General features: G+C 38.7%; 2 protein-coding genes across 2 annotated transcripts in view; one reads left to right on the plus strand and one right to left on the minus strand.

The window, feature by feature from the left end:
- CDX1 (caudal type homeobox 1) overlaps positions 1-15,859 on the plus strand; it is a gene marked incomplete at both ends in the record, with an annotated part of 32,182 nt that extends 16,323 nt beyond the window's left edge. Inside the window, 2 exons of the mRNA XM_081938452.1 lie at positions 14,425-14,570; positions 15,656-15,859. Coding sequence (XP_081794578.1) covers positions 14,425-14,570; positions 15,656-15,859 — 350 coding nt within the window. The remainder of the gene's footprint in view (positions 1-14,424; positions 14,571-15,655) is intronic.
- Positions 1-19,821, minus strand: part of CAMK2A (calcium/calmodulin dependent protein kinase II alpha) — a 301,059-nt gene that overhangs the window by 32,823 nt on the left and 248,415 nt on the right. The window lies entirely within an intron of this gene.

Genomic DNA, 19,821 nt, shown 5'->3' on the forward strand with positions numbered 1-19,821 from the left:
TTCACTTTTGAGATTTTTTTCTTTACCTTTTGAGGATATTATGCTGTACAATGAACTTGTGCCAATTGTGCCAAAAATGTCTGTCAAATTTTTCAATTTCCAAGCATTAGGGGTGCTCAAACGTTGTGACATGCCTTGGAGATTGTAAAGATATTTGGGTTACTTTAATATAAATTTAGATGTGCTTGGTAAATAATTACATAAACATAACTTTTAACATTTTGTTTTATTTGAATTTGTGCCATGTAGTAGGTGGCAGCAGCTAACTGATTTTGGCTGATCTTGAAAAGCGAAGGAGGTTTAATACGTTTTGATGGCAAACCATCAAATTATCTAGAGCTGTAGATCAGATTGAGAAGAAGACATTGACAAGCAACTTCTGCATTGCTCCCAAGAAGGCTAGATGGTTATGTCCAGGTAATCACCAAGACATGTATTCAACTAGAGTGTTCTTTATAATGAACTAGCGGATAACCCGGTGCTACCCAGGTGTTTATTTATCCCAATCCTCCTTCCATGAATGTCGCCGCACTTTGTTGGATTTTCCCCCTTACTAGAGGGAGCCTCCTTGTGGAGTACTATGAAGCCATTACCAAGGCAAATCCACAGCGCTGTACAATAGAAGCCATTTTAAGGCACAACAGGCTGAAGGGTGTTAGGGGTGTCTTATCCCCACGCTATTTGTTTCCAGAGAGTAAGTAATCTTATGTACCAAGTTTGGTTGAAATTGCTTGAGAATCCTATATATATATATAGGATTACCTTGATTTCACAGTTATTTTTGGCTGCAAAAGAAATCCTTCAGAAGTCTCACTGCGCATCAATACTATATGCATGCATTTTAGTATTGCATTCCGTATTACTGTAATTTAGATGTGAATGACTATGCATTCTTATGTGGTAATCAGAGTACACATACAACTACAATTTCTGTGAAATGTTCCTACAGATGAAGATATATTTCATTGGCAGAGTATTGCTTTCTGTTGGATATACAGACATTTCTAGCAAAGGGATGCTTTAAATAATTAACTATGAGCAATGAAATTGTGATGATAGAGTTTCAGGACATTTCTAACGTTTCTGTAGTATGTACCAGTAATTCTGTATTTGACTAGTTTTGGAGAAATTCAAAGAAATGGATTTAAAACGTTGTTTTTTTCTTAATATTTTAAGAAAATATTAAGTTTAATAGTTCTTTGAGACAGGGATCTAAAAGTGTTTGCAAAGGAAATTATGCAACCATAAACGTATTTAAAGAATTAATAAGGAGGCTTTTCACTAAAATAAAGTATTTGAATTAGCACCACTAATCCTTTTCTTTGGATTTTCAAGATCCATTCAGGAATTGAGATTATAATATTATCATTGGATAAGAAAAGTTTGTACCATTTTGTGTCTGATCTGCAGCTTGAAAGTACTTCATTTTAATTATTTATTTTGTAGCATTAGTTGGGAACATAAAAGCTCTATCTTCCCATTATCCATCATGAGAAAAACACCAATGTCTAATGATACATATTGCTATACAGGTAGTCCTCCACTTGCAACCGTTCCTTTAGTGACCATCCAAAGTTACAATGGCACTGAAAAAAGTGACATGACCATTTTTCATACTTATAATACTTGCACCCTCCCCATGGCAATGAGATTTACATTTGTATGCTTGACAAGTGATTGCATATTTATGACGATTGTAATGTCCTGGGATCATGTGATCATCTTTTGTGATCGTCTGGCAAGCAAAGTCCATGGGGAAGCCAGATTCACTTAACAACGGTGTTACTAACTTAATAAATGCAACCATTCACTTAACAAGTGTGGCAGGAAAAGTTGTAAAACGGGGCAAAACTCAATTAACACATTTCTCACTTGGCAACATAAATGTTGGGCTCAATTGTGCTCATAAGTTGAGGACTATCAGTATATAAAAATGGAACTTCATGAAGAATTTTGAATTTTAGATATATACCTCCAGCATTTTTCAAATGAAACATATGTTGAGAAAAAGCTTCAAATAGCACAGGCTTATTTTACCTCCTGGTCTACCCCTTTACCCAGAGGCCTCGTTACAATCAATTTGTAATTAACTGAGCTGCTCTGATCCCAGAATCACTAAAGAATGCAGTCAGTACCCTTGATCTTGGCTAAAATAATTTATCTAGAGTGAATTGCTAGGGATAAAGGAACCTGAATGGGTTTCAATTTTTCTACCCCTGTCTATATACTCAGAGGTGATTCTTTTATGGTACGTGAGCATATTAAAGCAGCTTCTTTATCTATTGATAGCTAAGTTGAGCATTATTAGAGTTACACATTAACAAAGGTAATGATAGCTTTACTGCATGGAGACATTAGCCTCCCCTTGATCTCCATTTTGAACTCCTTGCCTCTTGTCTCATTAGTGGATTTATCGGGGCTGATCAAGGGGGTCATTTACCTTTCAGAATTATAGTTAGGCTGAAAAAAGACAAAATAAGTATTCTTGAGTTATCTTTAGATAGTTGGGTGTCAGCAATAAACTTTTCAAAATATACATATATTAGAGAGGGTGGGGGAGGCAGGTAGGGAGGGGAGAAAGGGAGAGAGAATTGAGTTCCAGACCTGTTATCAGAGGACTAGTCTAATAGGTAAAGAATAAGAGTTAATTAGAAAGCAAAGATTACAGGAGACTGTCTTTGAAGTTAGGGAGTTATATTTGTGGGTATCTACCATATATCTGGGTTCTTACTTAAATAAGCAGACTCAAGTAAAATAATGTTTTGTTGGAAATGTCACGCATGTTCATACATGGATTCCTCTCACATGAGATCATCCAGCTGTAAGAATAAATAAACTCCTTATGCAGTGGGATCTTCTGACAAGCAAAGTCAGCAGGGAGTCCAGATTCACTTAACAACTGTATTACTAATTTAACTACCCCAGTGATTCACTTCACAAATGTGGCAAGAAATGTTGTAAAAAGGAGCAAAACCCACAACGAATTTCTCACTTAGCAACATAGATTCTGGCTCAATTGTGGTAAGCTGAGGACTACCTGTATAACTTGTCTTCTGTAAAGAACCAGTATAGGCAGCAATTAAGGAACTGAACTGGTAGGTTTGGAGAAATTACATTCAAATATATTGAAAATCATGAAATTTCCTTTGGTTAATTCTGGACCAATCTTTCTTAGTCAAAATTGTTGTAGAAATAATTACAATTTAGGTCTTTATAATCTCATCTTCAATCAATTTACAGAATACAGAATAATGGAAGGTACCCTGGGGATCTTCTAGTCCAATCCCCTCTTCAAGTAGGAAATCCTATACCATTCTGGACAAATGTCTGTCCAATCTTTTCTTGACACCTCTAATGATGGAACACCCACAACTTCTGGAGGCAAGCCATACCACTGATCAATTCCTCTCCTTATCCAGAAATGTCCTCTTAGTTCTAGATTTGATCTCTCCTTGATAAGTTTCTGTCCATTGTTTCTTGTCCTGCCCTCAAGGACTTTGCAGAATAGTTTACCCTTTCTTCTCTTGGACAGCCCTTCAAATGCTGGAAAACTATTATTATATCATCCTTAGTACTTCTTTTCACTAGATTAGACATATCCAGTTTCTTCAACCATTCTTCATATGTTTTAGCCTCCAGACCCTAATCATCCTTGTTGCTCTTCTCTGCACTCTTTTTAGAATCTGTTTAACATCTGTTTTGTATCATGGTGACCAGAACTGAACACAGTATTTCAAGTATGTTCTTACATTTGTACTATGTATGGGAGTACTAATCGTTCACATGATCTTAATACTATTCTTCTGTTAATGCAGTTTAGAACTGCATCATCCCTTTTGGTAGCTGCAGCACACTGCTGGCTCATATTTAAGTGGTTGTCCACTAGGTCTCCTAGACTTATCTATATGTGTGAATGCCCCAACACTGGAAGTCTTTAAGAAGATGTTGGATAGCCATCTGTCTGAAATGGTATAGGGTTTACTGCCTAGGCAGGGGGTTGGACTAGAAGACCTCCAAGGTCCCTTCCAACTCTACTATTGTATTGTATTGTTCGGTTGTATATTGTTTTTAGAGCTATTCATGATCTTCCTTGATTTTTTTGTAATTTTTTGGTTTTTTTAATTGTAAGCTGTCCAGAGTCATTTCAAGTCAGATTGCCTGTCAAACAAAGGAAGGACATTCTTATGCTGCAAAGTTAACATACATATTTGCTAATGGTTGTTACTGAAGGAGTTCTGCAGCAATGCATTTTTAAATCTGTATTAAACTCCAGCTCTTCAACAACTCACTGGCTGCATCTCCATTTCACAAATTGGATAACCACTAGATGATGGCCAAACTCTTACTTTCTTTTGCTACGTAACGGTCAGTAGACCAATCAATATATTAGTATTCATTTTGGAGAAAATATATGGATGTACTAAAGAGCATCTCACAGTCAAACACATTTCTCACACATGATGACTGTATTTGAACTGCAAATTATTTATTGCAATCTAGTTTAGTTTAATTGTCTCTTGAGAAAAAAAGATAGAAGAAGATTGATTGGATGAAGCACTAGCCTGGTATACATTTTCTATGAAGATTGGTAGTGTCTTTAACTCTTGATAAAGTTTGAATTTAAATCAGAGAAACTGCCTTGCAGTGGCCTTTGCTGCAACAGCAAAAGTGGTTATGCATCAACTTCAAATTAACATTTATTTAGCTACACAATTTAAAGGTCACCTGTCTTTCAACAATTCTGGGAGATTTACAGTTTATAAAGGTGGGAGGGGGAAGACCAAAAGAAATAATGAATTACCTCCAAATATATATATCCATCAAACAAATGCTCATCTTTTACTTTGCCCAAGAGCCTGGAAGGTCTTTGATATCTTCCTATATGTCATCAGGGTGGGAGCTTCTATGGATTGCTGGGGTGTGTGGGATATTGGTTCAGAGGGCAGACACTGCTGCACCAGAGAAAGGATACTTTTTGAGTGCCACAAATGACACTATTAACTGATGGAAGCCAGAATGGAGTGACTCTGCCTCATTGCAACAGTTGGACAAAAGAATCAGGCAATCCCACAAATAACCAGGCCTTATGCCATAAAGGATTTTATAGGTGATAAACAGCACTTTGAATTGCACCAGAAAGCCAACTGGTAACCAATGCAGCTCTCATGGAACAATGTGGTCACATGGACATAACAAGATATGCCCATCACTACCCAGTGTGTTGCATCCTGGCCCACCTGTAACTTCGGAAAAGTTTTCAAGAACAGCCCCATGTACAACGTGTTACATAATCCATTCATATATTAGCTAAGAATTACCTGAAAGGCCGCCTGATACAAGAATGGGTGCATCTGACGTACTTGGATGTCTTAGTTCAAGAAGGGGTGCATCTGATATATCTACGCAAAGACCCTCTTGGGCACAGTTACCACCTGCCCTTTGGTGGGCTGTGAGTCCAATGGGAGCCTCATATTGCATACTGAATTGTGCAATCTGATGATACCTGACACTGAACGAATACATTGCCTCCCTCGGTGCATTTAAATGGACGGATGGGTGTTGAACAACATGGCATCCCACAAGTGGGGAGCTGTGGATTTGACTCTCCCCCTGCTAATACTGAATGAAACTGGCCACTAAGAAAGGATAACCTTTGTAAACCCTCCCCCCCACCTACAAACCTTGTAGCCAGTCAAGAAGAATAACATGATTGATGGTATCAAAAACTGCTAAGAGATCAGGGAAGACAACGATGGACACATTACTCCCACTACCCCCATCCTGATTTGGCACAGCTCATCAACAAGTGCAACCAATGTTATGTCTGAATTGTGATCCAGCCTGAAACCTGACTGAAATGGATCCAGCTACTCCATTCACCTCCGTGATCAAAGCCCAATCGCCTTCTCAGCAATTTTCTCTAAAAAAGGGAAGATCGGAGACTGGATGGAAATTATCCAGAATTATTTGGATCCAGCAATGGCTTTTTGAGGAGCAGACACACCATAACCTTATTCAAGACAAAGGATAAATTCCTCCCATTAAGAAGCAGGTATCACTGCATAGTTATGTTTTTCTGCTCTCGTTGGAACTGTTTAGCCCTTTTGGGTTTTTTCCCATGGTTGCCATTACTTTTGTTGTAAGATTAAAAACTGCACAGACAACAGAAATTTGATAATTTACATGGTTTCTGCTTGTGCACTTCCATTGTATAAAAAGATGCAACTATTACAGAAACACTTGATTATTCAGCCTTTCATCAATTTCTACTTCAATATTCACCTTTGAAAATTGGAATCTTGAGATTTTGGCAAAGGAATCCAAATAGTTGAATCTTCCGGCTTCCGCTGTAACATTTTGCATCCCAAGAATCTCCTCCTTTGCCTGTCAATCAACAAACTCCAGTGAAAAGCAATAGTGATCCTGATAAATGAAAAGGGAATCCACAAATTACACATCTCTTTGATACAATCTATGGGACTTGGCTAAGGGGAGCTCCTTCCTCTTTCTATGATCCTGGCAAAAGCTCATAGATATTATCAAATATAAATAGGACAGGGTGCCCTGAAGGCAGTAAACACACGCAATACTAATGAAGGGCTGCTGAGTCTTATCTTCTATATGTACACGAAAATCCCATCATATTGGTGCAATAAGGAAAAATGCCTACCGGCTTATTGAAAAAAGCCCATGTTGGAGGTTTCACATGACTGCATTGATCCTAAGGGTATCTGTGTAATAACTACGGGGACAACTATGTCAGTTTGGATTCAGTTCCGATTCAGTTTCAGTTTATTGGCCCACGCTCAATTCTAGTCTGCATAAATAAAGGATCTTGCCTTTGATCCTTGCTTGATCTGAACCAATTTCGTTGTATTTAAGTACAATGACAATAAAGATTATACTTTGTGAGATGCCCTAGTGGTCAATTCTCTCCCTGTTCCTACATATTTAACATCTTTATGAGGCTGCTGAGTGAGATAATTTATCAGCATAGGGTTAGGAACCTTTAGTGCATTCATGAAACTCAGTTATATATCTTTAAGCCAAGCTTAGAGGTCCTGTCTCACTATGGGCTTGAGATGAAGAAAAACAGATCAGGTTCAATCCTAGAAGATCAAGTGGCTATGGATTTTGGGACCATCTGGGTTTGGAAACTGTTCATCTTTAGTTCTTCATGGGGTTGCATTGCCCCATGGAGACCAGCTTCACATTTTGGCAGCCACTTTTCAGCTCATAGTTGAAAAGTAGAGGTAGCAGTGACTTGGAGGACCTTTGCACAATTCTATCTCATGCACCAATTTCTCAATTGGGAGGCTCTACTTGTAGTCACTCATGCCTTAGTCACTGCATCTTGATTACAGCAATGTGCTCAACCTGGGACTGCTCCTGAAGACTTCTTGGAAACTACAGTTAGTCCAGGAAACAGTGGTGCAAATAGTTATGGGTACAAAATAATTATGAGACTCCTTCAAAATGCATATGCAATACTTCTACTTTATAAATTGTACTGGTTGCCAGAGAGTTTCCATGTGCAATGCAATGCAAAGTCATCATACAGCTTTATATATATATGTTTTTTATTTACTAATTTAAATAAATATACAAATAAAGGCATGTATTTATGCATATTCTATAAATGCACATTATTTGCTTGATGCAAGAAGGGAAAAAGGAACTGATTAGCTTGGGCTTGGTTGTTTGACTAGAAAGTAACGTATTTCCTCTTGGATGATCACTTGCCACCTGTTGCTACAATTTTATTACTAATAGCTAATAGCTGATCTGTCATAAATCATGTAACTGGGCACCATTTCTCCTTCTGACACTATTCTTTCAGTTTCTCAAGTGTTTTATGCCAATTCAGCAGCAATTATGAAATAGGTCGTTTTTATCATCCCATTTTAGTTTTTCTACTACATGAAAGTTCATGTAGTATTGACATATTAGCTTTTCTCCTCTTTGCTCCAAGAAGTCCCGTCCCAGTATAGGCTGTCATGCGCTTATACTTAGGTATTTAAAGAACCCCACTAATGGAGCCACATTCATGAAAAGATTGATCATTTAGCTCATGGGTGTCAAACCCGATAGCGTCATGGGCCGGATTGTGACGTTTTTTGCCTTGGTGAAGCCGGGGTGGGCATGGCCTACATATAATGCATCTGGCCCGCGGGCTGCCAGTTTGATAGGCCAGTTTGATCTAGCTTGATAATGAATTCTCCTTCACTGAGGGGAACATATTCACCATCAGATATTTTTTTTGCAATCATTATAGTACTTTTACAGCTGAATCTAATAATAAAAATGTGGATTATTTGACTATAAAGGTAAAGATTCCCCTCTCACATATGTGCTAGTCGTTCCGACTCTAGGGGGTGGTGCTCATTTCCGTTTCAAAGCTGAAGAGCCAGCGCTGTCCGAAGATGCCTGCGTAGTCATGTGGCTGGCATGACTAAATGCCGAAGGCACACGAAATGCTGTTACCTTCTCACCAAAGGTGGTTCCTATTTTTCTACTTGTATTTTTACCTGCTTTCAAACTGCTAGGTTGGCAGAAGCTGGGACAAGTAACGGGAGCTCACTCCATTACGTGGCGCTAGGGATTCGAACAGCTGAACTGCCAACCTTTCTGATTGACAAGCTCAGTGTCTTAGCTTGTCAATTTTGACTATATAACTGTGTGTCTCTGTGTGTGTATATGCTGCACAAAATACTCCAGTAATTATGTGGAACTAAATGGGGAGCTTTACCTGACACCCTCAGGTCATCACAACTAGGCCTAGCAGAATACTGTGCCTGTTCTGAATCATATATACCCCCAGTTTTACAAAGGCAAGATGCACTAGTGAGAGAATATAGAAAAATTATAAACAACTCACTACTTCCGGTGCATGCCCACCTTCCTCATGTATCAGCCAGAAGGTTCAAATCTAGGAACCCCCATTGGCACTTGCACAATATCTGTTCAACAACTTTAACACTGATTCCCAATGAAAAGTCAAATGGGTTGCTGAACGTCTAGATACAGGAGGATACATAAATGACCCTACGAAAAAGGTGCCAGGCTTTGAACTATCATGCCAGCAATGGACAATCTAGAGTAGGATTCATACCTCGCATGGTGTCTGCCAGGAATCAGTGTATAAATGGGGCATAGTATCCTCCCTTCAGTGCAATGGTGGGGTCTCAAATCAAATCACATGGCCAATTGTAAGCTGAGAGCACATACTGGTTCAGTATCTGATTTTTTTCATATAAATGATGCTGTGCTTCAATGGTTAGATGGCCTAGAGACATTGGTGTGTGTGTGTGTGTGTGTGTATGTGTGTATGTATGTATATATATATATATATATATATGTGTGTGTGTGTATGTGTGTATGTATGTGTATATGTGTGTGTGTGTGTGTATGTATGTATGTATGTATGTATGTATGTATGTATGTATGTATGTATGTATGTTACAACCCCTGGTATGCCATATACTAAATAAATACAAAATAGCTTGAATGGAATGGCATGTTATAAACTAATGCTAAGTTTTTCCAGTCTGTATGAATAGACTAACACAGATTTGAAACTAGGCTGAACAGTAGCAGCCACTTAAGTCCCTTTTTGCCTTTCTTGTATATGTTGCATTCTTCTCCAGAGCACTGGTGCTTAATATTACAGCCCCTCATTGCTTGCAGTGGCTAGTGGAGTCTCAAGGCTTGTTATGTCCCCTTAACACTGGCTGGAAATCATTTGCTAGCTATTCTTTAAAGATATGCCATCAAGATACAACCTTTGTCTCATCCCCCACTCATAGTTGAGATTTTCTAACTTCATATTTATCTGATCCAATGTTAAAGGGGTTTTCCATTTTCCCCCAGCACAACTATTAAATGTGTGTAATTCCAATGCTCTATTGGAGATCATGGTGATGGTGTGCCCAGCAACTTTTAGCTTCTGCAAACTATCCCTTTTATTTTGGGATAAAGAAAGATCAAGCATTGGGCAATGGTTTTTCACAGCATTGGTCAGGCATTATGCAGGGTTCTTATTATTCAAGTCAAATTAATGCAAGATTGGGAGATGCGCATGGAAAAAGAATAATTCACTTAAGAGCAGTGATGTGTGAAGCAGGAATCCAGCATCTACCAACTATCCTATCAGTTGATTTGGACAGAGCAAAAAAGGCAGTGAGAAAGAGAGCAAAATTGTGAAAAACAGAAAGTTGACAGAGGACAAGACATAAGAGAAAGACAAAGAAAAAGCTAGGGAGGGAGGGAGAGAAGTGATGAACAAGGGTCTGAGATAGATTAATGTGATAGAGCAAGAGAGAAACCTATTGGGAGCAAGGAAGATCATTAAAGGAAAAAAAGAATGTGAGAGGCATCTTCTAATCTACAAGGTAGGTGGGGACTTCCCAGTAAAGTATAAGAGAACAGCTTTTGGGTAAACAGCCTTCCTCACTCACACACCCCTTCAAAATTAGCTACAGTATTAATTCGACAATATGAGTGGCAGCTGGGAAGCAGGAGAGTCAGAAAATCCCCACCCACCTCAAGGATCAGGTTCCAATAAATCAGGGGTTCCCAACCTTTTCTATACCCTGCACCCCTAGAACGCTTCTGATATATTTTCGCACCCCTTAAAAATAAATAATTATATGCCTATACCATAATTACAGATATATGTATTATTATTCTATATAATAATTTTGAAACTTCTAAACTCAGGTTTTCACACCACCACAACCCGGAATATATATATCACACCTCTGGTTCGGAACCCCTGCGATAGGTGGGTAAATCCATGGTCTAGCTATCCGTCAAAACCTGTTTCCTCCCCTGTCCTATAATAAGGAGAGCAATTGATGAATTCTTCTCCTAATGGCAGAAAACCCACCAACAGTTACATATCTGTGTATGTGGTGTGTGTGTGTGTGTGTGTGTGTGTGTGTGTGTGTGTTGGTCCAGCCACCCAGCCAACTGGGCTTTTCTTTGCTTGGTCCCATGCAAAGCCCTGTAAAGCTGTCAAGCCAGCACTGCTCAAGGCAGAACACACATTCCCTGTTTGGGCAGAGTAAATTATGCTGGCCTACTTTTGTGTCCTTTTACTAAATGGAAAAAAAAGCATGTTAAATCAATGGTCCTAGTCAAGGCTTTTCCCCATTACCTACAGGATGTTGGTTATGGATAAAAATGTTGATGATTGATTCTGAGACCCACCACATCAATTTCCAAATATTAGAACACTAAGGGTGCTCAAAAATTGTGACATGCCTTGGGAACTATAAAGGTATTTTGGTTGTTTTAATATAATGTAGATGTGCCTGGTAAGTAACTACATAAATATAACTTTTTAATATTTTGTTTGTTTCATTTACAAAAATATATTGAGTGTATTTAACTATTTTATCAGTTTTGGGTTTTTTTTGTTTTTTGAGTAGGTGCTTCAGGGGCATCTCTTCTATGCTTTTCTACAGGGGCTTAGTTCATCTTGAAGGATAAGGCTTTCGATTGGGATTGCTCTCAGATTCAGCTTTGACATACTGTACATGCAAAAGTATTCAGGTTCATTCAGTGATATGGAACATCTTCTCTGAACGTGTATTACAGTAGAAATTATGACTGTCGTGGAAAGGGATAACTGTTTCATTTATTAGTTTTTTTGGCAGGAGCAATGCAGTTTTAAGATTTCTAGCAGCTAGGATTAATTGAAGCCAATACTTTGAACATATTGGAACCCTTTCAATAGTGGGAACATCTCCTTGGAAACAAGCAAAGCATTTGTAGAAGTGTCCATCCAAGGCAGGAACATCAGAGACCAATGATATTTTCCTTTTATTGCCAGACAGATATCTCTTAGTTTTCCTAAGCATTTTAATCTTTTAAATATATATATATTGTTTTAAAAAGAACTGATTCTTGAATTAGAATGTGTGAAGATTGTATATAAATAAAGATATTTACAAGCTGTTGTACTAGAAATATTGCTGAATGACAGCATAAGCCTTTAATATGATCTGCATATTTTCATTTTTTTTCCGGGCATCTTTTATTCCTCTGGCTTGAAATTTTCTTCCTACTCAAAATCTGTTTCAATTACTTTACCTTTCCCGTATCGCTTAAATTTTACAGCTTTTGTGTGAGGTTATTTGCCTTGCTGTGAAAATAACACTGGAGAAATATGATGGCATACAAGGACACTTTGTGAAATGCTTGTATCCCTTGGAGTTATGGAAACTGCATAAAGAAGCTGTCAACATTGGTGAAGTCATTCAATTAGTCTATTTATTTGATCAGCATACCAGGCCTTGGGCCTGCTTCCCACCCCACTGGATCCCACCCCCACCTCCCTACCGCCCCATCACAATTCTGTCCATCATATTTTTTCATATATTGCCTTTGTCAAGCACCTGATATGCTTAAGTAGTCTTTCTAAATGGAAGCTACATGACGCTGTCCTAGCCTTCCTACATGGAGGCTGCATGGCATGCTGTCCCAGAAGTGGTCCCATTTTGGGATCAGCCACAATTCATTACACCTGCTCTAAAATGGTGCCTGCTTTGGGATGGTGCTACGTGACCTCTGTATAGGGAGAGCCAAGGGAGAGAATCGGTTAACTCTTCTTCCCAGACATGATGTCTGAGATTACCTGTACTGCTTCTTTTATAGGCTTGCCTTTCATGAGGATACACAGAGCATTTTATTGCACGTTACTTATAATAAGGCTTCACAGTCTCAAATTGGAGAGTCTGTGAGAATATAGGATTCCACGTGGGTCTGTTCATTTGTGAAAAAATTAATCTGAAGTAGTTTTAAATACTAACAAATCCAATAGAGGATTCAACGTTCTGTTTTGTTATCAGTATGCATAATAAATAACAATGAACATTCTAAGTTCTCTGTGTGTCAGTTGTTATGTAACTCCAACAACACTAAAAAAGAAAAATAGTGGTTTGAAGAGACTCTTGGTCTTTTTAAAAAGGAGAATAACACCCCTCTAAGTTGCATAATGTAGAGAAAAAAAATGCTTTTATATATATATATTTAAGCCCACAGCTTGAAGATGGCAGGTGAGATCCTGCCAAAACGTTGCAAAGACAATCTCAACCTCACACGGGAAAAGACCCGAATACAACAAAACCAGCATATATATATATATATATATATATATATATATATATATATATATATATATATATATATATATATATATATATATATATATATATATATATATATATATATATATATATATATATATATATATATATATATATATATATATATATATATATATGTTGTATTTGTGCTGATAAAATAAAGGGAGCACAAATACAACACAAATATAAAAAGGCAACATTAAAAATAAAAATATGGGTTTCTGCCTGGATGGTTTTCTGTGATGAGCCGAAAGGACAGAAAGAGAGAGGAGTAAGCTCCCTCCCATGTTTGGTCATACCAAACATGAAATATATGACATAAATAATTACACTTGAATCTTTCATATGAATATACCTGACCAAACTGTATGTCTATATATACAATGAAACTAAATTACTCCTGGTTGTCCTTTTCTTCTCTTTCCTTCTATCCTTCCCAACATTAGAGCTTTGTCCAGAGAGCAAGATCTTTGCATATTGTCTCCAGAGTTAGATGAATTGAGTCTGGTCATTTGTGCCTTGAGTGAAGAACTTTGGAATTGATTTGTATCATGGTCCATTTGTTTGTTCCCTTAGTTGCGCACAGTATCCTCAGGAGTCTTCTCCAACCCCAAAATCAGAAGTGTCAATAGTCATCTTATCTGCACCTTCAAAATTTTAAAGTTACTTTTTTAAAAAAAAATGGAGAAAAATTGTAGTAAAATTAATAAGGTGCAGCTAGAGAGAATATATGAATCATAGCACTGGAAAATAGCATGTGAGAATTAGCATCTGGAAGACTACTAGACTTCTAGAAAGACTCACCACATCATGTAGCAGCCAGTCACAAAGTTTCATTTTACGTATACATTTCTATGTATTATCTAAAGTACCATAAGAGCAATCTTTATTCTATGAGAGTGGGAATATACAAGTTCTAAGAAAACTGTCCCCTAAACTTGGAGGTGGAACAGAAAAAAATGCTGGTAGGATGCAAGCAGTCTCTGTGACACACTTTCTGCACATTTTGAATAAGAATTTGATTTTTTTTTTTAAGAATAAAAACTGGGGCAAGTGGAGTACAAAATGCATGGCCCTTAATTTTCAGAAAGTGAGTATTCACTACCAAAACAACATATTGTTGCAGTATTTCTCCTCTCCCCTTCCCTCGATTTTCTCTACTTCCTCCTATTTCACACTCATACCGTCCTTCCTTATTATTAGGGCCATCAATTGTCTCACATATTTTATATCTAGATATTTAACACCATGTACAACTGTTTGTTTTTGTTAGGCAAGACCAGAACAAAAGACAAGTACCGTGTTGTATATACAGACCACCAGCGGCTGGAACTGGAGAAGGAATTCCACTACAGTCGCTACATCACCATCCGGCGGAAAGCAGAGCTGGCAGCAGCCCTTGGACTCACTGAGCGGCAGGTGAGTGCTGCGGAGACTCCTCCAGGTGCAACCCATTTTAAATTACACAGGCTTATTAAGCAGAGCTGCCGGGTTAATATAAAGGATATTTACTATCATATTTGTATCACACATACAAAAATTTATATTCATTTGGAAATAAATGAATGGACTTTTATATAAGCATGAAGATGATTCTCATTTTAACTGCTCCTTGAACTATTATATGAATAAAAGTGCACTCATATTTCAGTATGCACACTTTTCTGAAATTTGCAAAGCAGTTCCTTTGCAATATTTATTTAAAAATCCATTCTGTTTCTCTGTGAAAATATGTAACCACTTCACCAATCATTCATATTAACGGTAAACTATGATAGTTTAGTTAGTTATAGTTTATTAAATTGATAAACCGCCCCCTCTCCCCGAAGGGACTCGGGGCGGTGTACAGACAATGAATATATAATAGACAATAAAACAAAGCACAAAAACCCCAGACAAAACAATTTAAACACCCAGTCTGTACAGTGACCATAAACTAACTGATAATTAAAACCAATTTAAAATCAATTAAAATACCCCAATTTAAAATTTAAAATGCCATCCAGGAAGGTCAGGATTAGATTATAATTGCAATTGGGCCAGGCCAGCTAATTGGAACAAGTGGGTCTTGAGTTTCTTACGGAAGGAGCGGAGATCAACAGTAGTTCTAATATCGGGGGGGAGGTTGTTCCAGAGGGTTGGGCCCATCACAGAGAAGGCCCTACTCCTGGGCACCGCCCTATCCACCGGGGGCAATTGTTCACCCCCAATGGCCAGGGATGGAACACACTGGCTAAAGCGGGGTGCCAGTAGCCACAGCCACTCTGTCTTGGAGGAGTTGAGCTTGAGTCTGTTGTCTCCCATCCAGACCCGGACGGCTTCCAGACACCGGGACATCACCTCGACGGCTTCGTTGGGGTGGTTCGGGGTAGAGATGTATAGCTGAGTATCATCGGCATATAGATGATACTCAACCCCGAACCCTCGAATGATCTTGCCCAGATAGATTAAGAGGAACTGTTTTCTTAAGTTCCTAATGTTATTGCCTTCATTTGTCCCTGCAGGTGAAAATCTGGTTCCAGAACCGGCGAGCAAAGGAGAGGAAAGTGAACAAGAAGAAGATGCAGCAGCAAACGCAGCCTGCCAGTACAACCACACCTACCCCACCGGCGGTCTGCACTCCAGGCCCTATAGGCGGCATCTGCAGCAGCACCACCAATCTAGTTTCCACCTCACCAATGACTATCAAGGAAGAATTTATCCCTTGAACGCAGCCTTTTCATTACATCTCCAGACTAACGTACCCAGAATGATATGGATTTCCCCCAGAGTCAAACTAACTTGTCAGACTCTCAACCAAGCAGCTTTTTCTATGTGCTACTCTACTGGACAAATATGATCAACTCCTTCCTAGGAGTTAAAACCAAATAGGCCTCTGTGGCTATTAGAGAAAGACTTGCCGTTGTCTCAGACAAGGGAGGAAGCATGGGTGTTTGGGAAGAAAGAAACAAGGAAGCAGAGTACTTAAAAAAAAAATCTGAATCTTCATCCGAACAGGATCAGAATTATAGAGTCAGATGATTCACAAGTTTAATTAATTGTTAAATTATATTTTGTCAGCCTCTGGTCATTACTCAGGCCTTGTGATGTGGGTCACAAAGGCAGGAGCCAAGTGACTTATTTCAAGCCAAATTATAGGTCAGGTCAGATGATAGAAACTGAGTCCCGGTTTTACATACTATACAGTAGGTATAGTATTAGGAACTAAAGTCATATTAAAGGCTAAGTAGGCAAGAAATACAGACAAACAAGATGGTGAAAAACTAGACAAAGTCCTCAAGAGAAGTAAGTTAGTTAGTTATTGGCTTCCACAAAACAGGGTCTCTTAGGATGCCAAAAGTCCAACATTATTTTCTTGAAAATTTTATTCATGCATATATTCCACATCAAAGACATCTGACTTGGTGTGAGACACTTAGGTTATAGCAGAGATGGGTTGCTCCCAGTTCAGCCCGGATCGTGTGAACCTGTAGTGGCAGCGGAAGGCTCTGCCCACCCACCCGGATGCTTCTGCCTGTGTGTGAGTGTGCTCGAACTGGTAGTAAAAAAATTGGCAACCACCACTGGCTATAGACTCATGTTTTTCCTAATTCCTCCCACCATATTCCTGCACAGTGTTTCAGTGTTGAGGATAAGAGCTTGGATTGCCATCCTACTTAGCAAGATATTTCTCTGAGAGGCCCTTGATGCTTTCTGAGCTTGCTTGTTTCCATGCATACACTTCATTACCCAAACTAGGGAACACCATCAGTGCTAGTATGATTTATCTATTACTGCCTCAGCAGGAGGATTTAGATTCCTGTGCTAGTGAGGGTTTTGGCACCTGCAGCTCCATATGATATGGAGCAGCCCTGAAGAAAGGCTGACCTAAAGCTTCCCTGACCGTAAAACATAGGAACTCAGTGTGCTTCACCATCATGGTTAGCAATTTTAATGGTATGTGGGAAAGATACTGGGTGACGAGTGAAAAATATTCTGCTTGGAGAATGGTCAGATATGAGTCAGCATAGTCAGCTGTTTAGTGGGTGGAGCAAGATGCTCAGAAGGGACCCACCTTAGTTTTTCAGGCTGTAAAGGAGACTGTGGGAGAATTTTACTTTCAGACTTTGCAAGACTCTGTTCTATAGCTTTACAATAAAGTAGAGTTAGTTTATCTGGTTGTGTTTCCTGTCTGGTCTACCTGGTAAAGATGACTGCAGTGTACTTCTTATGTGTAAATCCAAACATTGTGGGGTTTGTAAATATATTGTATGGCATAATATTATGTGCCAACTAGGCCACTGTGTTTATTTAAGAAGCATGGTTAAAACAATGCCTTCCCACAATGTTGGGACTCAATCATGATTTCCCTATATGAAGAAAGGAGCAGAATGAATCAATAAGACCAGGACTCCACTTTTCACTGACTTGCTCTGCTACCAGTACTCTAATCAAACTTGTAGAAAATTTCACCAGTTTTTTAAAATGAATGTGGGCATCTTCTTTGTATGATTATAGCTGACAGAAGAGGGCATAGCCTCAAAATGGAATTCTCAAAAGAAAACCAACTTATTCCCCCCCTTACATCTTTGGTTGAGTTCCATTAATAGCAATATTGTATGCAGCAGAGATGCAGAAAATGTACATTAGCTGGATTCACCCATTGTGTTAATCCAGGGATGGTTTCTGGCTTCTGTTACTTCCAGTTTGCTCAGGGTCGCGCTTTGCACGCACGCTTGATGCTCGCTATGTGAACATGCGCAGTAGTAAAAAATTGCTTCTGCACATGCTCAGAAGCAAAAAACAAGATGGCGCCTATGACCTACTTGGCCAAACCGGTCCAAACCAGTAGGAACCCACCTTTGTGTTAATCCATGGTTTGATGAACAAGCACCAGTGGCAGACCACAATGACTGAGTTTACACAAACAACAGTGGTGGCAAGCTATAGTGGCGGAGTTTACCTGTTGACGAAACTAAAACTAAATTATTAAACAAGCAAACCACAATATTGCTTTACATGGTGTGTGAACCCAGCCAATGAAATGAAACTAGTAGTGATCAAGAAAGTCATTAAATAAGTCTGCTCCCCCAATTGACTCTCCCTGTTGAAAAGCCAGCCGGGAAGATTGTAAATCATAATCACATGACTGCAAGGCGCTGTGATTGTTATAGATGCGAACCAATTGCCGAAGTGCTTGAATTGTGATCATGTGACCATGGGGATATTGTGATGGTAATAACCTCAAGGGCAGATAAGTCACTTTTTCCAAGTCCATTGTAACTTCAAACTCTTGTTAAATGAAGATCGTAAATTGTGGATTATCTGCAGCTGATTGGTTGACTTCTTCAGGAGTGAAATTCAGCAGGTTCTGACAGGTTCTGGAGAACCGGTAGTGGAAATTTTGAGTAGTTCGAAGAACTGGCAAATACCACCTCTGGCTGGCCCCAGAGTGGGGAGGGACTGGGGATTTTGCAATATCCTTCCCCTGCCACACCCACCAAGCTATGTCCACAGAACCGGTAGTAAAAAAAAATTGAATTTCACCACTGACTTTCTTTCTTTCACCCTCTTGATATACTGTATATTTGGTTTTGAACTAATTGCTTTCTTCTTGTAGACTGCCTTACTCTTTTTCCTCAACTTCATGATCTGCAGAACTTGGTAGCAAAAGCATGTTTATGTTTCTCCATTATGCCTGCTCAAGTTTGTCTCATTTGTCTCATGTTTTTAAGATAGTTTTATAAGCCTAAATAATTTTAAAAAATCTTATGGATATTTGTGATTACCCTTCCCTCTTTTTTATGAAGTACATTGAAATATATTTTGAAGTCTGGGGGTGAGGAAAGATTAAATAATAATGATACAACATCATCAAGCAAGCTGCCCAGGGTTGTTATATCAGGGAAATGGGCAGAATATAAATTGAATAAACAACAAAATAACCAACAAGGTCTGCCTTTCCTAGGTCCAAAAGGACTCAATAGCAGTTAGACTTATATACTGCCTCATAGTGCCTTACAGCCCTCTCTAAGTGGTTTACAGAATCAGCATATTGCCCCCAACAATCTGGGTCCTCATTTTACCAACCTTGGAAGGCTGGAAGGCTGAGTTAACCTTGAGCTGGTCAGAATTGAACTGCCAAATTACAGGCAGCTGGCAGGGAGCAGAAGTACCCTGCAGTACTGCATTCTAACCATTGTGCCACCATGGCTCATTAGTTAGGGTGCAATAGGTGGATCAAAATGCCAAATCCTGTCTAAAATAATTTATAATATCTTTATTTTTGTACAAGTCAAGGTGGAGTACATAATACTTCCCCCTATTTTCCCAACTAGCGCCTTGTGAGGTCAGTTGGGCTGAGAGAATGTGACCACATGCCTTTTTAAATTTAGAACATGATAAATACTCTTAGTGGTAAGGGAAAGGATATTTTTAATGCTATAAATTATTAGACTTATTAAATGGCTTTGGATTGTTTCTTGTCTGTTTCTATAGGCAGGAGATTTTGGTAACATACCCATTTCATTAATAAACAAGGACTTCCATGGCTCAGCATGCTGAAAGCTAAGAATAAATGCATTTATTCTTCAAAGAAATATTTGCTGAATATTTTTGTTTCCTAACTCAAGTTTAGTCTGTTATATTTGGAGTATCAATATCAATTCATTATGTTTCTTTTGGTGCACTT

This window comes from Natrix helvetica (genome assembly GCF_964273705.1).
Source record: "Natrix helvetica genome assembly, chromosome: 1".
NCBI classification, from domain to species: domain Eukaryota; kingdom Metazoa; phylum Chordata; class Lepidosauria; order Squamata; family Natricidae; genus Natrix; species Natrix helvetica.